At 42.8% G+C, this 17,483-nt stretch overlaps 1 protein-coding gene and 1 long non-coding RNA gene across 2 annotated transcripts in view; one reads left to right on the top strand and one right to left on the bottom strand.

Annotated features, from left to right (window-relative positions):
* Window positions 1–17,483, top strand: part of TMEM232 (transmembrane protein 232) — a 684,788-nt gene that overhangs the window by 224,551 nt on the left and 442,754 nt on the right. The window contains exon 11 of the mRNA XM_085640765.1: window positions 9,160–9,338. Within this exon, the coding sequence (XP_085496891.1) occupies window positions 9,160–9,338 (179 nt within the window). The remainder of the gene's footprint in view (window positions 1–9,159; window positions 9,339–17,483) is intronic.
* Window positions 1–17,483, bottom strand: part of LOC146865737 (uncharacterized) — a 127,791-nt gene that overhangs the window by 49,554 nt on the left and 60,754 nt on the right. The window lies entirely within an intron of this gene.

Genomic DNA, 17,483 nt, shown 5'->3' with positions numbered 1-17,483 from the left:
TCTATTTTGCAATTTGGTAACTTGTTACTGAATTGCAAAATGGGTTTGCCATTCTGTATTTGGAAGGGGCGTGTTTAGGGCGTGTTTAGGGTGTTTCCAAATCGCAGCGGTATGTATGAATGTTTTGTGACCATGAATACAGTCGCAGAACATTCGCATTTTACCACCAACATCAAATTGGTGGTATCTCATTCGCAAGGATTCCTTTAAGGAAAACGGGCTGCATTTAAAAAATATATATATATTGCTTTATTGGAAAGCAATCACGGACATGGTGGTCTGCTGACCCTAGCAGGCCACCCTCCCCGTGATTTTAGCGATTCCTAAGAGGTCGCAAATTGCTACCTACCTCATTAATATTAATGAGGTAGGTCGATTTGCGACTCCCTAGGAATCCCTAAATGAAACTCTTGGAGTTTCATACATTAGTAATAGCGATTACCTAATTGCGATTCGCAGAAAATTGCAAATAGGTAATCACTATTGCTAATGTTGATACATGTGGCCCTATGTGCTAAATCAGTCAATTATGAAAAGGATAGAGGCTCGGTGGAAAGCCTCGTAATTAACAAACTGGGGGGCATATTTACAAGCACCTATCGCCACCACAACTTCACTTTCAGTGATGTTGTGATGGCGATAGGGGCCTCGCCTTATTTACAAGGCAACGTTAAACCACTTAACATGACGCTGAAAGGGGTGGGCAATGGGCGTTCCACCACAACACCCATTGATTTTGACGCTTCCCCCTATTTACAAGGGCAGCGCCAAATTTAAGACCAGGGAAAATCTGGTCTTAAAAAGGCGAAACGATGAGAAATGCTTTATTTCTCCTCGTTTTTGCTGTTTCCATGTGTGCTGGCTTGTGCAGCACATATAGAAAACAGCAAATTGCCTATGATTGTTTATGTGCAGAATGGTATTGCTTCCTGCACATTAAAAATCATTTAAAAAGATGCCGCTTTGCAACTTCTTTGTGTGCTGCATTAAGCAGCACACATGGAAGTTACAAAACGGCATTTTTTATTTGCAGGAAGTGGGATCTTGCTGCACATAAACAATCGTTCCCTCAACACAGGCATCCTTGCACTGGGGTGCAGGGTTGCCTGCGTTGGCACTAGGCAGCTTATTTTAGCGCCAGCGCAGGGGGAAATGCAGGGCCACACTATATTCTAGTAAATATGGTGCAGCCCTGCATTTCTAAAGTGACAAAGCGTGTTGTTAGCCTTCTTGGCTTAACGACACGCTTCACAACGTAAATTCCTAGGGCAACTCAGAATCAATACCACACTAAATAATAACAGTTCTATTACATAGAGAGATAAGGACAGCAATGTGTATATTGAAAAGTAGAAAAATAGTTCTTTATTGATAATATGATATTAAATATTCAAGAATTTAATCTAAAACAAACTACAAACACACCACATCTATCTCATCATTCATACTAAGCAATCATAATGCATACATCACAGGCACAATAGACACCTGAAATAGTCATAATTCAAAACATTATGTACATAGTCAAAAGTTGTATATTGCCATTATGATATTGATTTAGACATTTTCTATAGGTAAGCCAACAATATAGGCTTTTAGTTCCTAGATTTGTATCTGTGTCATTGAGTGGCTGTAACTCCAGATGCTTTCCTACGTGCGTTTCGGCATAAAGATGCCTTGTTCATCAAAAGCCACAGCAGATACAGGCAATATCATGTATTGCGGAGACTGTCCACCTGGACACTCAAAAAAGTAAGCGACGTCCTACTTTAAAGGGAAACATGCCCTGGTCTTCTCAGTCGAAGTGTCAGCCAACCACGCCAAGTGTTGATGGATGCAACAAGAGTTGTAAAGAAAGCTGTACTTTCTTTACAATGTGTGTTGCATCCATCAAAGATAGCCGTATAAATATACAACTTTCTTTACAACGTGTGTTGCATCCATCAACACTTACCGTGGTAGACTCGAGACACATCAACTGAGAATCACAAGGAGTCCGAGTCTTAAAGCTAAAGAAACTATGGAAGTTTTCAAGAAACTGGCTACCGAGTTTTAAAGAAACACAGAAACAGCTTCTAAGTGGACTTTGTTCACTTTCATGAAGACCAGGGCATGTTTCCCTTTCAAGTAGGACGTCGCTTACTTTTTTGAATGTCCAGGCAGACACATTTTTGTCCCTGTCTCTCCATATAATAGAACTGTTATAATTTAGTGTGGTATTGATTCTGAGTTGCCCTAGGTATTTACATTGTGTATTATTTTGCTGCCTAGAGGAGCTCCCTAGTAGCAGCAGGGGGCCCTTTTCATTTACGCTCATTAACGACACGCTTCGCCACTTAATTGCAAATATGCCCCTAAGGGTCTCGCAAAACCCAAAGTAGAGGAGTATATTTAAGGCCGTTAAAGTCAGACCTGGACTATAAATCTGTTCGAGACTTACATTTAGACTCAGAGAAGTCCCCAATTATTGCAATCTGAAGTCTTTCATTTTGAGCAAATATGCTGCTCTCCAATCATATTGGAAGCCAGGCACACCATTGTAGTATGGGAGAAACCTGCTGCACTGTTTTAACAGCCAATTCCATGCATGTGCTCTATTCTTAAGTGGGTCTATGCAGCTACATTTCCTAATAGGACGCTCACACAATCTCTTCACAAGGGATGCAGGGCGAGAAGTGTCTCTCTTCATGTACAGATGTGGGAGGCGTGCCAAAGATCAAGTAGTGTGCAAACTGGCACTGAGCAATATAGTAATAATGCTCAAGATCAGGGACCACCAAGCCGCCCTGCACATATAGGAGAACCAATGTGAGCCAACCGAATGTGGGCTGCTTGCCTGCCCAAGCCAGTCGAATCTTCAATTGTTGCAAATTTCAAAAGAACCTCTGGGCCAAGGTAACAGGATTATTTTAAAATAAATATCTAAGCTGGGGCAATATCACCATTTTTATGATGCCAGTTCTGCCAGCCAAGGTAGTTGTATCCGTCCATCTATCAGCTTATTTAGAATTATTTCACAGTTATGGTTGATAATAACCATGGGGTCTCTATGTGCTTTAATACCCAGATAAAGAACCCAGTTAAGTGTCCATTTCAAGGGCACTGCTGAGAAACTGCAGTCAATGGAAAGAGAAGGGATTTGTCCCAATTCATTTTCAGACCTGACAGATGTGCAAATTGTGTTACCTTATAAAGAACCAGGAGAGTTTCTAGCAGAATCTTTGACTTAGAGCAAAAGGCCATCGACAAATACAAATAGTATCATCTTATATCCTGGGAATCTAAGGCCTCTGTGTGCATGTTGCTCCATTGTTGCACACACAAGTGGCTCAGCGGCTAATGCATACAGCAAGGAAGAGAGGGGGATCCCTGACAGGTCATTACATTTATGTGAATAAGCTCGGTTATGCAGTCACTCATGCAAATACAGTCTGGAGGATATGTGTACAATAATTGGACCAGCTTAAGGAATGTCTACCCTACTACAAGCTTCATTAGCTGGGCAAAAACATATTTCCATACGACAGAGTTGAATACCTTCTCAGCATCCAGAAAAACAAGTGTAGTTCAGAATCTATGAGAGTTTTAAGATTCATAGCAGTTGCTTGCCCAGGGATAAAGTCTGATTGTTTGAGAAATACTAGACTGGGACAGAAGGGATTAATCCGGTTGACTATTATCTTTGCAAGAATTATGCCATCTGCATTTATATAGATCTCTTTAACTATTAAAGAGCAAAGATGTGCTGGCTTATGCAGTTTAAGAATAGTACCATCAACGCGTATGCATGGTAGATGGGAAGCGGCCATTCTCCACCACAGTCTCAGAGAGTGCCATAAACATTGCGGGATCAGCTCCTCTACATATTCTTTCTTAAAATTAGTAATTAGGCTATCTATGACAGGGACACAACCATTAGATAGGCTTCCAATTACATTTCTTTTTTCTTCAAGAGCTAAGTAGGCAAGTGGACACTCCATGTGATCCTTCTCAAGCTAGGACATGGTCGGTTTGTTATGGTCAGTGATATCAGTTGATGAAGGGCTAGTTTGGGAAACTTATAACTCCTCATAATATTGCTTAAAGTGCTTCCCTATTTAGGAGGAGTCATAAGGGGGGTACTCTTTTGTAGACTGTGTGCAGGTCACAATCATCTCCGAGAACCTGGGATGCATCAAGTACGCAAGAATTGTACCAGGCTGTGCTCCCTCACCATATATTCTAGCTTCAGTGTATTTGCCAATATAGTTGACATCACTGTCCACAAATTGATGAAATTCATGGAGCTTGGACTGAATTGTATGCAGAGTACATTAATCCTTAGACTGTTTAAGGGAACTTATATCCTGTTCAAACTGAGCTACATTGATATCTATGGATCGCAGGGCACCTGCATGTTTGGGTATGCTTATCTCTGAGATGTATGCTTTTAGTGCCTACTATAGAGTTTCAAAATGCTCAATGGTGGCTAAATAGAGGTCAAAGAATTACTTAAAGCTGTAGCAATTTCAGATTGAGAAACTAGGTCCAACAAAGACTCAGAACGTCATCTCCATCCAGGGGAGTCGGCAATCAAATTTGCTTCGTTCTACTAACACTAGAGAATGATCAGAGTATGTGCAGGCTAGATTCATGCATGAGTGTACCCAGAGAGCAAACACCAAAACATAATCAATGCAGGAGTGCATATTATGCCCTGCAGAGGGGTACATTAACTCTTTACTGTTAGGGTTTATGTGTCTTTATATGTCTAGTAGTTGTTCTTGAGTTATTATTTGCTTCAATTCTCCAACAACTGGTGACTTTTTTCCAGGGGCTAGAGGGGATAATCTATCAAGTTACTGATTAAAAACACAATTAAAGTCTGCTTCCTATATTAATGTACAGCATTTAAATCTAGAGAAAACTTTTATTACGTCACAAAAGAATTAAGATTATCATAGTTGGAACCATAAGTGGAGGTAAGGACCACTCTCCTCCCCTCAATCTCACACAGACCCACAATGTATATACCAAATTAAGTCAGTGCAGTGCCTACTACTCACACTCCATTTCCCTTTCTAACCCAGAGAAACACGTTTCTAGCATGAGAGTTGTAAGAAGAAATGCAGCAAGTACCCCTGACTTTACAAATAATGCCACTAGTAGATTGTTGGGAGAGGTGTGTTTCCTGGATAAGCACCACAAGTAGGCCAATACATTGCATGCCTTCCTGGGAAGGCACCAGGTGGTGAGGATGACCTAGAAGAGCCAAAGAATGTTCATAAGGAGGTGAAGACAGATCAGTGAATCAGAGGAAAGTTCCATCAGAATCCTAAACTACACTTGTGACCGTCAGGTTGGGGTGACGAGAACTAGTTCTGCTCCTTAACGCTTCACTTGAGCCACTACTCTGGTTATCATTGAGAAAGGGTTGAAGGCATAATTGATCCCTGTTCTCCAGTCCTGAAGGAATACGTCCATCACAGCTGCACCAGGATCCGGCCTCCAGCTGAAGTAGCAGGGTAGTTGGTGGTCCAGCCACAACATGAACAGATCCTTCTGGCACGGACACCAACACCTCATTAAAGTTTGAAACACCTCTGTCAGAAGCTTCAACACACTCATGCCACAAGAATGTCTGGATTGCCAGTCTGCTATCGAGTTCTGCACTCCTGGAAGGTATTCGTCCGTAATTGACACTCAGTGCTGAAAGGAGAAGTGCTAGAAGTCCTTTGCTAGATCAGCCAAAGCTTTCAAAAGCATGCAGCCCTTCCTTTGCTTTCTGGTTGAGGTCTATCTGTTGTGAGCAGGTGAGCCTTTTACGGAGATGGGATATCCTCAGCCTTTAAATGACCCTGCTGTGCAGTGGGCCCAGAAATGTTGCCTGAATCAACGCTTAAAGGAGTCCAACCAGATGGGCTTGCTGTCATAATAATATCTTGGGAATGCTCAAGTCTTTCCTCTTTCTCTGTTGATGTTGGCCATCTTCTTGCTGGGAAGTTTCATAGTTACCCGTCCTGAGTCTATTATAAAACCCAGGAACATTGTCTGATGCGAAGGTTCCAGTTGGGTTTTGTCCCAGAAGGCAAATCATTGTCCCCACAGTCTCCCGAAGTCGCTCTTGGGAGCAGCCCCTGATCAGGATATTAGTCTGGTAAAGATTAGGCATAATCTTCTTGCCCTGAAGTGTTCTAGGACTGGCGGCATGAGGTTCGCAAAGCACCAGGCTGCTGCTGATGACAGTCCAAAAGAAAGAGCAACAAATTTGTACACCAATGGTCTTTGCCCTTTATTGCCACGATAAAAAAATTGCTGAGGAATCCTGAGGGAAATTCAACAAATATCTGCCATTTTCGAGGTGCAAGAAACAGAACTTTTATTTGGGATGGATGGTAGTTCACCACAAGTGATAAAGTGTTCGACTTGTTAGGTCCAACACAAGGTTTCAAAAATGTAAACCTGATCTCAATCCCTTGAGCCATGGTACAGGGTAGACATGCTTAACTTAGAGAAAATGTGTAAACTATTAAGAAGTACCAAAACAATTAAAAAGTAAAAAAACACAACACACTAAAATTCCACTCAAATTTGTAAAAATAAATAAACTTTTAGTAACAAAATGACACCAAAATGACAAAACTCCCATACAGGGACCTGGAAATATGAGTTTTAAAAGATTTAAGAGCACAATAACCAATTAAAGGTAAAGCTCCAATAGAAAGTATTGTTCACGAGTGACCCAGTACCTAGGCACAATTTCAGACAGACTGCGATGGAGCACTGGTCAGATATGCCAAGCAGGTTCACCCCCATTTAAATTGTTATCTTCTGACTTAGTCTCAGAAATGGAATTCAGAATCATACAGCAGGGCAAGGCAGCAGGCTGTATTCAGTGAAATCCTTTCAAAGTCAGATAGCTGTTGAGCCAGACCCTACACAAGCTTATAGGTTTGGTGGGAAAAGTCAAATATCACGGCCAATGAAGTCTCCTCATTAGCCAGACACTTTTGGCACATTCACACCATCGAGATATCTACCTTCGGACTTAGGCTCTTTTTTGGAGCTCAGATTTTTCCAGCAGGGTAAGTCAGCAGGCTGTATCTGGGAAGGCCACATTAAAGTCGGATATGTGTACCCCGAGAGTGAGTTAAACTGAATTTCCAGGCAGTAAAATGGTCCAATGTGGGTGAATAGACTTAGGTGGATGGTCCCAATCCTTTGGAAGTCTGGAGGCCCAAAATTGTTTTATGTCCAAATATTTTCAAAATTTCAGAATAAACCCTTGTGGACAACACTAAGGTCTCAGGCCCTCCGGGCCAGCGCTGAGAAGTCGGGACTTACTCCAAGAGAGGCCACCTGTAAGGTATAATCGTCTCCCAGCTGCAACATTTCACTAGTCACCCTAGGGAAAAGGCCTCTTGCAATTTTTGATGTTAGCCACACAGTTGGTAATCCAACTGACCCTTGGAGTCCAATACTTTGTCCTGGGTACAAGTGGGAGTAGTTTCAGCCCTTCAGATCTCCTAACATGTTTTAGAGAGGAGTTTCAGTTCTCTCTTTTTCTTTTGTAGTTCCAGAATGTGTTCTCCTAAGCTGTGGGGAGGTGACTTTTTTGTGGAATTTACTAGCCAGTGGGTGGGGGTGACTCCCAGATACTCCCTAATCAATAAGGGAGACACTCCTGGGGAACCCTTCCCCCTTTTACAGCACATTCAGTTTAAGTTACTACAAACAATCCCATATTGCATCATTTCAGGGGAAATTCAAAATGGCACAGGCCTTCTGTCCCTGATGAGAGCCTCTAGGCTAGCAAGGGGTATTTTAAGTGAAATGACAAGTCCCCTCCTCCTTAGCTACACTAGGTTGGTTCAGGGACTAGCTCCCACTCCAACTGGGCTGGTATCCAACTGGCTACAGAGGACCTAAAGAACAAAGGCTTTTCTTCTTCAGGTCTTTTCTTACACTCATCTGTGAATGGGCAGGACTGACCCTTCCCCATTTGAAATAAATTAAAGTCATGAACCCCCCAGCTGATCTTCTTGGGCTGACAGGTGACGCATACCACACACCTAACCTATCCTGCCCAACAGTTCTAAGCCATTGTCCTATTCTGTGAGCAAAACCTCATTAAGGTCAAACACAGGCAAGGGCAGCTGCTGGCAGGCTAATGGAAATTAGCATTCTGGGTTTCAGGCAGGAGAAAGGTAACTTACGACAAGTTACTTTTACTAGATATTTATGAATAATCTCACTTTTATTTAAAAAAAATATTTAAATAGTGGTTGAACCAGTTCTGTAGCTTGTCTTAAACCAAAGATAGTAAAATGAAAGTAGAATAATTTGGACTCCAGTTTTCCGCATAGGATACCCAGAGCATTCATAGTGAAAATAGCTTTTGGGAGTTTGTCACTATAGGGACATGCCAGCATTACATTTCTATATGTCCCACTTTTAAATACTACACACCCTACATTGTGGGCAAACGGGCCTACTTAGGAGTAAGTAAAAAGGAAAGGTCTTACCCTGTCAAAAGGGTTATTTTGCCAGTTCATATTGCAGACTTAAAATGCAACATTTAGGCTACATTGGTAGGCATGAAGCCTTATTTTCATTATCACAGAAGTGGATGGTACAAAAAGTGCTGCAGTCCACAGGTGACATTTAACTTTACATACCATGGATGTAGTTTTTACATCCATTAAAATAAAAAACATATTTTAGGAGTCAGAGCACATACACTGTGCACTGGATAGCAGTGCCCCAGTGTTCAGAGCCTAAAGCCAGCTATAACATTTTAAAATAAAAAGGGGAGTGAACACAAAAAAGGGAATTTTCTGACAAGGTGAAAGCCCCTTTATGACCTTCCTCCAACCCAGATTCATAAAATCACTCATATCTATCGTGAATCGGTGCAAGAAGAGATGAACAAATATTTCTGGTTCTGAAGAAAGCTAAATATGATCTTTTTTCTGGCTGCAGGCCTTTTTTACTCTTATTTAATGTACCCACAGAATGGCAAGGGCAATTTACTACTCTTCTCTATAATCTTTCTAATTTATATTAAGTGCACTTGCTGTTTGCAATTAATATTTTTATAATTGTTAGAACACAGTTTGTTATTGCTTTAGTAAGATGCTTTTGTATGCAACTAATGCTCAATTAATTTTATTTTTTCAGCTGATCCACTGTTCTGGATCATCCGCTACAGTGGACTTTACAATTTGGTCAAAGTCTACAACCATCTCCGTGGAGATGTGAATCGAGAAGGCCTACGAAATGCAGCATGGAAAGCTATTCACATTCAAGAGAGGAAGGAGCAGGATTCTCGAGTTTTGGAAGCTGTGAAAGTGGCTGAGGTACAGAATGGCTTTCAGCAGTAGATGTCTGGATGAAGAATTCATTGCAACAAAATTATTAACTGACATACAGAAATAAGTTACTGCATATCAATAGATGAAACACATTGGGGGTTCATCTTTGAATGCCAACGTCCTTAGTAAAGATTGTATCTACTTTTTATGACATTCAGGGCCTTATTATGACTTTGGCATTCCTCCTGCGCCACAGCCTCCACGCTGTCCGCAGGAGGACCGTCAAGACCTTAGTGCATCCACCCACTGGGTTCAGAGTTGATTCCAGATTGGGCGGGCGGGCGGTGCTGCAGCGGTCTCACAGCTATGGTCTGTTAGGCTGCACGGTGTGGCATGCACCATGTTGTGTACACCATACTATGCAGGAACAGGGATGCAATTCCAGGGGGCACCACCTACATGCACCTCCAGGAGTTGCTGGGGACCCTGTTAGGGCCCCCTTAAATGCCTCTCTGCCACCCTTTTCATGGAGGGCTCACTGCCATGAAATGGGCGGTGGACAGGCAACTCGTAGTGTACTCGATGGTGCCTCAGCGGCACCACCAGCATATTACAGCTCCTGACTGCTGTGCCACTGCCGCAGGATCCTGGATCCCGGCTGACGCGGTGGTCCTACCACCACATTCAGAATACTGCAGGCGAACCCGCTAAGTGGCGATGGTTGGACCGTCACCGGGAGTACGTTGTTCCTGTAGACCACTGTACTCATAATCAGACCCTCAATCTTAATCTGTTTAGTGGAAAACATCAATTATACACAAACACAGTTGAAATAAAATGTTTGGCTAACATTACTGGAGTTTGGAAGAGGTCCTTCTTTTTTCTTTGCAAGCACTTCAGTGGAGATCCCAATTGTTATCAGTTAACACCAGGGGGCTATGATCCCCCATCAGGTATCCACCTCTTCATTGTGTCAGGTCAAGCTTACATGAACCTTCTTACACTGCATCACCCAAGGGCCCCAACGTGCCAATGTTTCATTCATCATTTATCATTTTCCAGAGGCAAGAGAACGATGGAGCTAAAACCCTATATATCATTAGAGAAAATATTTGATTCAAAATCATTTAGTAATATGGTTACAGTTTCTTGCTTTGGTCATTCCAGCGCTCTGGTTACAATACAGTACCCAAGGTGTACAGTATAGCACAGTACATTCTGTGAAATACAAGGTCGGATGACTGGTGTTGGGTTTGGCAAGATTGTCTACCGATAATGCACGTGCAGTGACACTCATGATACAGCAAATTGGACTAGCGAAAACCTCCTTGAGCCAGCCCAAATGTAAGGGAAACATATCTTGTCACAGCGGCGTGTATTCTTTGTTGGCTGAGTTGAAAAAGAATGGAAGTCATGCATATTTTCCTTTTCATACAGAGTGAGCATCCCGGAAAAAGCTAAAGGGGGTTTTCTATAGTCTTTAAAAAACATAAGGATATGGGATAACCTAGAGCTGGGCTACATAACCTGAGTAGTTCTCTTTGTTTTGTCTGTGTTAATTTGCACAGCAGTGCTATTTAGCATCACATTACATATTTCCATACAGTGTTTTATTCTTCATCTTTATTTTTAAAGGCGGAAAGTGCAACGTTTGCATCATCTGCAATCAATATATTTGCTTTCTGTTTAATATACAATAAGAACATTATTATTTTCTGATGCAAAACAGCACCAACATCCTCAAAAAGAAATGGAGCACATCACTTGCAAATATGATTTTTTAATATTCTGATTATTTGAGCTGAGACAGAATCTTCACATTCATGATCTGCACAAAGTACTAACGTGGGAGCATCCATTACAAGGCCAGTTTCTCAGTTCTTTCTCTATTCTGAACATTTGGTACCCCAGCCAGTTTTCGACTCTGTTCCCTCCAACGATCCCATATTTTACAGCATTTTGTGGGGCAACTTCTGACTTTGTATACCGAGTTCTCCGCAAGCATTCACCAGTCTACATTTTGGGTCCATTTTAAAATGGTGGGTATGTTTTCTCTTCCCCATGGCTGAACTGTATCTCGCTTTGCTACCATCAGTGCTATGTTGCAAAAGAAGATGTCATATTTTGTGACAGTTTGCTGTTTCCTGACACCCACTAGAGCTAGCTCTGATGTGATAGCTATGTCTGTCCCCACTGTCACTGAGAGGCTGTTGTAGAAGGCTCAAGGCAGATAAGTCCACAGCGTTTGCACCAATGCGCCCCGTTTCCCAGGTGACCAAGGCATCTGTCGTCACCAGTTCTCACCATTTTGTGTAATCTGGCCTGCATGAAGTACGCTCTATGGAGGATCTTGACTTGCACCAGTATGAAACCTGCCCTCCTAGCAGGGACTCTTGGATAGAGGCATGCCTCCATCCAGTCCTTGTCTTCAAGCCTACCCAGGTCTACCTCCAACATTTCCTTTAGGCTCTCAAGGGGTGGCATGCTCATAATAATCAGTGTCCTATATATTTGGAAGTTTGCATGTTTGTGGAGGGGTGCTGCCAGGACTCTGCCTTCCACTGGGGATTTCTCCTCCAGGGGATCAAGACTTGTGGTGTATCTGGACAGTGCATGATTAAGTTGGAGTTACTGGAAATATTGGGTAGAGGAAAGCTCACTTTGTTTCTGGAGCTCAACAAGAGACAACATGCCCTGGGGGCCTCATAGAGGGGTCAGTGGGAACTCCTGTCTCATCCCTTGTCCCAGGGAGAAATATTCAGAGTGTGTCCCATTCACCCTGACTTGTGTCTGGGGTGCTGTACATAGTAGGCATATCCAGTTGCAGAATTGGGGGCCTATACCTATCTTCCAGAGAATCGCCATAAAATGTGGCTGTTCCGCCGAATCAAATGGCTGAATCTCTCAGAGTCTTCTCTCTCGCCAAGACCCCATATAGTCGGCGGACATCAGTGGCGGCTCCTCCATAGGAGCGTTTGGGCGCCGCCCCACTGCTTTCTGGCAGTGCGAGAAGCAGAAACATAAAATGGTAAAAACTACCATTTTATGTTTCTGCTTCTCGCACTGCGAGAAAGCAGAAGTGCCTGGTTGGGGGCGGGAGGGTGGGGGGTCCTGCTCGAGGGCAGTGGGGAGTGGCTTATCCACTGTTGTGGGTATTGACTGTTTGGTCAGCCCTGGGGCCGACCGAACAGTCAGTATCCACAACAGTGGGAAAGCCACTCCCCTCCTGCCCTCGAGCAGGACCGCCCTCTCTCCCCTTTTCTCTATGGAGATTGCTACATGCAGCAGCCTCCATAAAAAAAATGGCCTGTCTGGGGCACGCTCTGCTTCGCCTCACCAATCACAACGCTGTCATTGCAGCGTTGTGATTGGTTTAGGGTAGGGAAGGGAGGCTGCCGGCTGGCTGCTTCGGTGCTGCTTCCTGTTCCTGCAGGAACATGCGGTGCGGGACCCGGCTGCAGCATTACACCATCTAGGAGCTTTGGACAGGCAGCGAGCACGGAACCCTGTGGTAAGGTAGGTAAAGTTTATTTTTAAAAAATTTTTATTCCCCACCCAGCAACCTCGGACACCCCCTCTCTCCTGCGAGCATGCCGGCCGTGGCTGCAGTACCGTCAGCCTACATGTGTACCTATGCTGAGGCCACAGGCGAGTCTGTGGCTGCTGCAGGCGCCATGAGTAATACAGCAGTGCTTGCCTTTTGCGAAGGCTACCCACAGAGGGGAGGCTGTACCATTCAGGGTGCTGCTGACAAAGGCAGGTAATGTCCCTGTGAAAACTGCCAATGTCTAGCTTTACAGCACAGTGGTCAAATCTCTCCCAGTAGTCAGGCCGTTGAAAACACAGTGGGCTGATTCCAAAATGGTATGATTGGATAGAGGTATTCAGCAGTACGGGTTAGCACCTGCAGCGAAAATCCTTTGAAAGCAAACAGCGAGCACTGCGCATAATACTATTTGCTAAATGTGGGGTGGAATGTTCATTGTCCGGAATTATAGTCTATGGAATTTCGACTGCGCCACAATGGTGGTAACAATAACATTGCAATTTGACGAGCAAATGAGCAGAATATGATTCCTTTCTACTTTAACCACTTACATCTTGTTGTTGAGTCTCGTGGTATGCACGAGTCGCCCACTCAACTTGAAATATTTCCTTTATTTCAACTCTGATGGAAAGGATGCATGTCGCCAGACCGGCACATTCATTTGCAGCGTTGTAGCACATATGGTACTGTGACACTGTGCAGATCATTAGTTATGTGTTCTGTTCATTAAATGAGAAGCTTTGAAGGATTTAGCTTGCGCGTGACTGCAAACTATTTGTATGCAGGGCAGGGTGAACAAAGTCAAAGTCCCTCTTTTTCTTCATTGTCCAAATGAAAGCACCTTCAAAATCCTGTGTTACAAATTCCAGCTGTACAAAAATATATTGTGTTTGTTTTAAAAGACATGTTCCATTATCTTCAAGAACCTGGAACACATACAGGGTGCATGTGACAACTGTTTCGCCTCCTAGTTCACTAATGGCACTTTGACTAGGGTGGGGACAGAGTGGTTGTAAGTTCATGCATAAAAATTGTCGCTTTTAATAAGTACTTCTCAGTGTAGTGCTTTAACGGACATATTAATGTATTAAACGCACCCAGCTGCAGATAAGAAAGCTTTAACCAGATGATAATCAGTGTATTTAGCTGGATTTCAAACATTCCGTAGCGCACTCCGTCAGCCAATCAGAGGCTGAGGTGAAGGCGCTGGTACCCTGGGCCCAGAGGCAACGAGAGAGAGTGTGTGAGCGTGGAACAACCTCAGGGAGAGCTGGGCCGGAGGGAGTGCGGGCCACTGAGGGCGACGGGGAGCGGGAGCGAGAAGCAATTGTGAAACAGTGTGCAGGAGGTAGAAACTAGGAGCTAGAGACAAGTGTGAAGAGGTGTGCACGAGGTAGGAGAGAGAGACAAAGGGAAAGTGAGGCACAGAGACAGAAAGAGAAGGGGGCAAGAGAAAGAGAGTGAGTAAGAGAAAGAGGGAAGGAGGATTTCACTGGCAATCCCTGCAAGAGAAATTAAAACACGTCTTAATTGCCATTGCGGAAAGAGGTTAAGTACTTAGCAGCTGAGTAAGCTGCTAAGTACTAGCGAACAGATTAGAGAAGAGACAACAGCTAAAGCACAGGCGGCTCCCAAGAACGTAAAGTAAACAAGGTTTATGTGTCGCTGCACGTGAGGGCGCTGGGTGCATTCCTGCGTCTTCGGTTAATAGTGAATGTAGCTCGACTGACACTTTGCTTTTGCTTTTTAATATAAAATGCAACATTTACTAAAGAGGCCATTATTATAAAAATCTGATTAAGAAACACAATAAAAACAAAGGACAATGTAATTTTTCTTTCTTCCTGCTGTCTCTGCTGCTTTTATTGGTTTCCCAAGCACATGTTTGTTTACTTTCTAGAGTGCCTGTTTGAACATTGCGACATCATGTCAGGGCGCACGTGGTGCCTTTCTCAGAGTCTCTTTATATTATCCGACTACATCGGCACATCTCATTATGTACGTTGTGGTAGTTTTAAACAAATGACCGTCTCTCAAGTTGTGCTGCGGAGGACGTGACAGCATGTCAAAGAGTGTCATTACGAGGGAGTGTCTTTGGCATCCATGAAGTGTGGAGACAAATTTTGCAGTATTGTCTGGCTACTCCCAGAGATGTGTTTACCAAGCCACCTCTTTCTTAAATTGGCTTGAAAATGCCCCATTTGCCCACTCTTTTTTCAAACTTTTCTCGGGGGAAAATCCCCGCCGAACCCCCTGCAGGTGGTTCAGGCTCGCTCGCTCCGCTCGTTCACTACAGTGCAGTATTTACGCCTCCCCACTCTCAAATGTCACCAGCCGCCACTGGCGGACGTTGTGTCGGGTGGATCTGTGGGGCATGAAACCTGACTGGTCTGGGTGAATCAACTGAACAATCACCTGATAAAGGTGATTGGCCAACACCTTAGCTAGGACCTCACTTCAGTGTTCAGATGGATACTGAGCAATAGGAAGAGCATGGTTTTCTCTGTTTATGGATGAGCACAATATGAGCAGTTCTGAGGTCATGGGAGCCTCCTATCTGCGTTTGCTTCCCGGAACATATGGGTCTTCTGCCCCCAAGCTTTCCCTGCTACACATTAAAGAATTCCATTGAGAATCCATTAGGCCCCAGGGTCTAACCACTATTTAGCTTCCTGATCGCCTCAGTCACTTCCTGTACTTCTAGTTCCGTCTCCAGCATGCTGGCTGCCACAGTGGATAGCCTTGAAGTAGGTAGGCCATGGACAAGACTCTCAAAAGTTTCAAGAGGTTCATGGGCTTTTGATTTGTATAGTTGTTCTAGGTATGATGCAAAACATTTTGCATCCGTGGCTGTATGCACTGGTCGTTCTTGACTTTTTTTGACCTCATTGACCCACCTTTGGCTGTTGTATCTGTTGGCTAAACCTGCCAGCAGTTTACCCAGCTTATTACCCAGCTTATAAACTCTGTGCTGTTTAGATATAAACATGGCCCGAGGTTCCTCCTCTAGCGTTTGTCTATACTCTTCCCTAGCTAGTGATATATTATGCCAATTTTCCTCTTGTCGAGTTACTATATATTCTCGCTCTATTCATGATAATCTGTCCTCCAGGTCTCCGCAAAGATTAATTGACCACGCACTACCATTTTGTAGGCCTTTCATAATGTCCCCTTCAATAACTACTAAGCCCTCATTTTCTAAAACGTAATGTAGAGTGGTGCCAGCTATTTGTTGCTTAATATCCCAATTACGGATGGTTCACTGATAGAATATCGATGTTAAAAATATCAATGTTCAAAATATCGAGAAGAAAAATATAGACTACAGAAATATTGACTCCCATACCTACACAGGTAAGTACAAAAATATCTAATCAAAAATATTGATGTAAAAAATATAGATGTAAAAAAAATGTGATTTAAATATATATATATATATAAAATAAATAACATATACTAAATATATTCAATATTAATTTTAACACACAAACATAGTAATTTATACATACATATATTTATTTTAAAATAATTAATAAAGTATTATATTTTATCTATTTTAAAACTTTTAAATTATATATAAAAACATATGCATATAAATAATTTAAAATATAAAAAACATTCTCGAAAAATGAAAACATTAAACTATGAAAAAATATTTAAACTTAAAATGCCCAATACAATCAGTGCAAAAGTAGGAAAAGTGTTGGATAGCAAAATAATTAAATTTACTATTCCAACTCCAGTGAGTGCAACAGTTGGGAAAGTGTTGGATAGTGGAGGGGTAAAAATTACTATTCCCACCCCAGTGAGTGCAACAGTAGGGAAAGTGTTGGATAGTGAAGGGGTCAAAATTACTATTCCCTCTCCACTGAGTGCAACAGTAGGGAAAGTGTTGGATAGAGAAGGGGCAAAAATTACTATTCCAACTTCAAAGGGTGCAACAGTAGGGAAAATGTTGGATAGCAGAAGGGTAAAAATGTGTATTATCACTCCACTAAATGCAACAGTAGGATACGTGTTGGATTACAGAGGGCTAAAAACAGCATTTCACTCCAGCGAGTGCAACAATAGGGAAAGTGTTGGATAGCGGAGAGGTAAAAATTAATATTCCCACTCCATAGAGTGCAACAGTAGGGAAAGTGTTGAATAGCAGGATAGCAAACGGGTAAAAATTACTATTCCAACTCCAGTGAGTGCAACAGTAGGGAAAGTGTTGGACAGCGGAGGGGTAAGAATTACTATTACCACTCCAGTGAGTGCAACAGTAGGGAAAGTATTGGATAGCGAAGGGGTAAAAATTACTATTCCAACTCCAGTGAGTGCAACCGTAGGGAAAGTGTTGGATAGAGTAGGGGTAGAATTTACTATTCCAACTCCAGTGAGAGCAACAGTAGGGAAAATGTTGGATAGCGGAGGGGTAAAAATTAGTATTCCCACTCCACTGAATGCAACAGTAGGATAAGTGTTGGATTGCGGAGGGGTAAAAAAAATGTATTCGCACTCCAGTGAGTGCATCAGCAGGGAAAGTGTTGGATAGCGCAGGGGTAAAAATTACTATTCCTACTCCAGAGTGTGCAACAGTAGGGAAATTGTTGGATAGCAGAGAGGTAAAAATTACTATTCCAACTACAGTGAGTGCAACA

The sequence above is a fragment of the Triturus cristatus genome, chromosome 2_1 (genome assembly GCF_964204655.1).
Source record: "Triturus cristatus chromosome 2_1, aTriCri1.1, whole genome shotgun sequence".
Taxonomy (NCBI): domain Eukaryota; kingdom Metazoa; phylum Chordata; class Amphibia; order Caudata; family Salamandridae; genus Triturus; species Triturus cristatus.
Note: the sequence above shows the minus strand (reverse complement) of the source record. Positions and strands in the feature narration are given on the sequence as shown.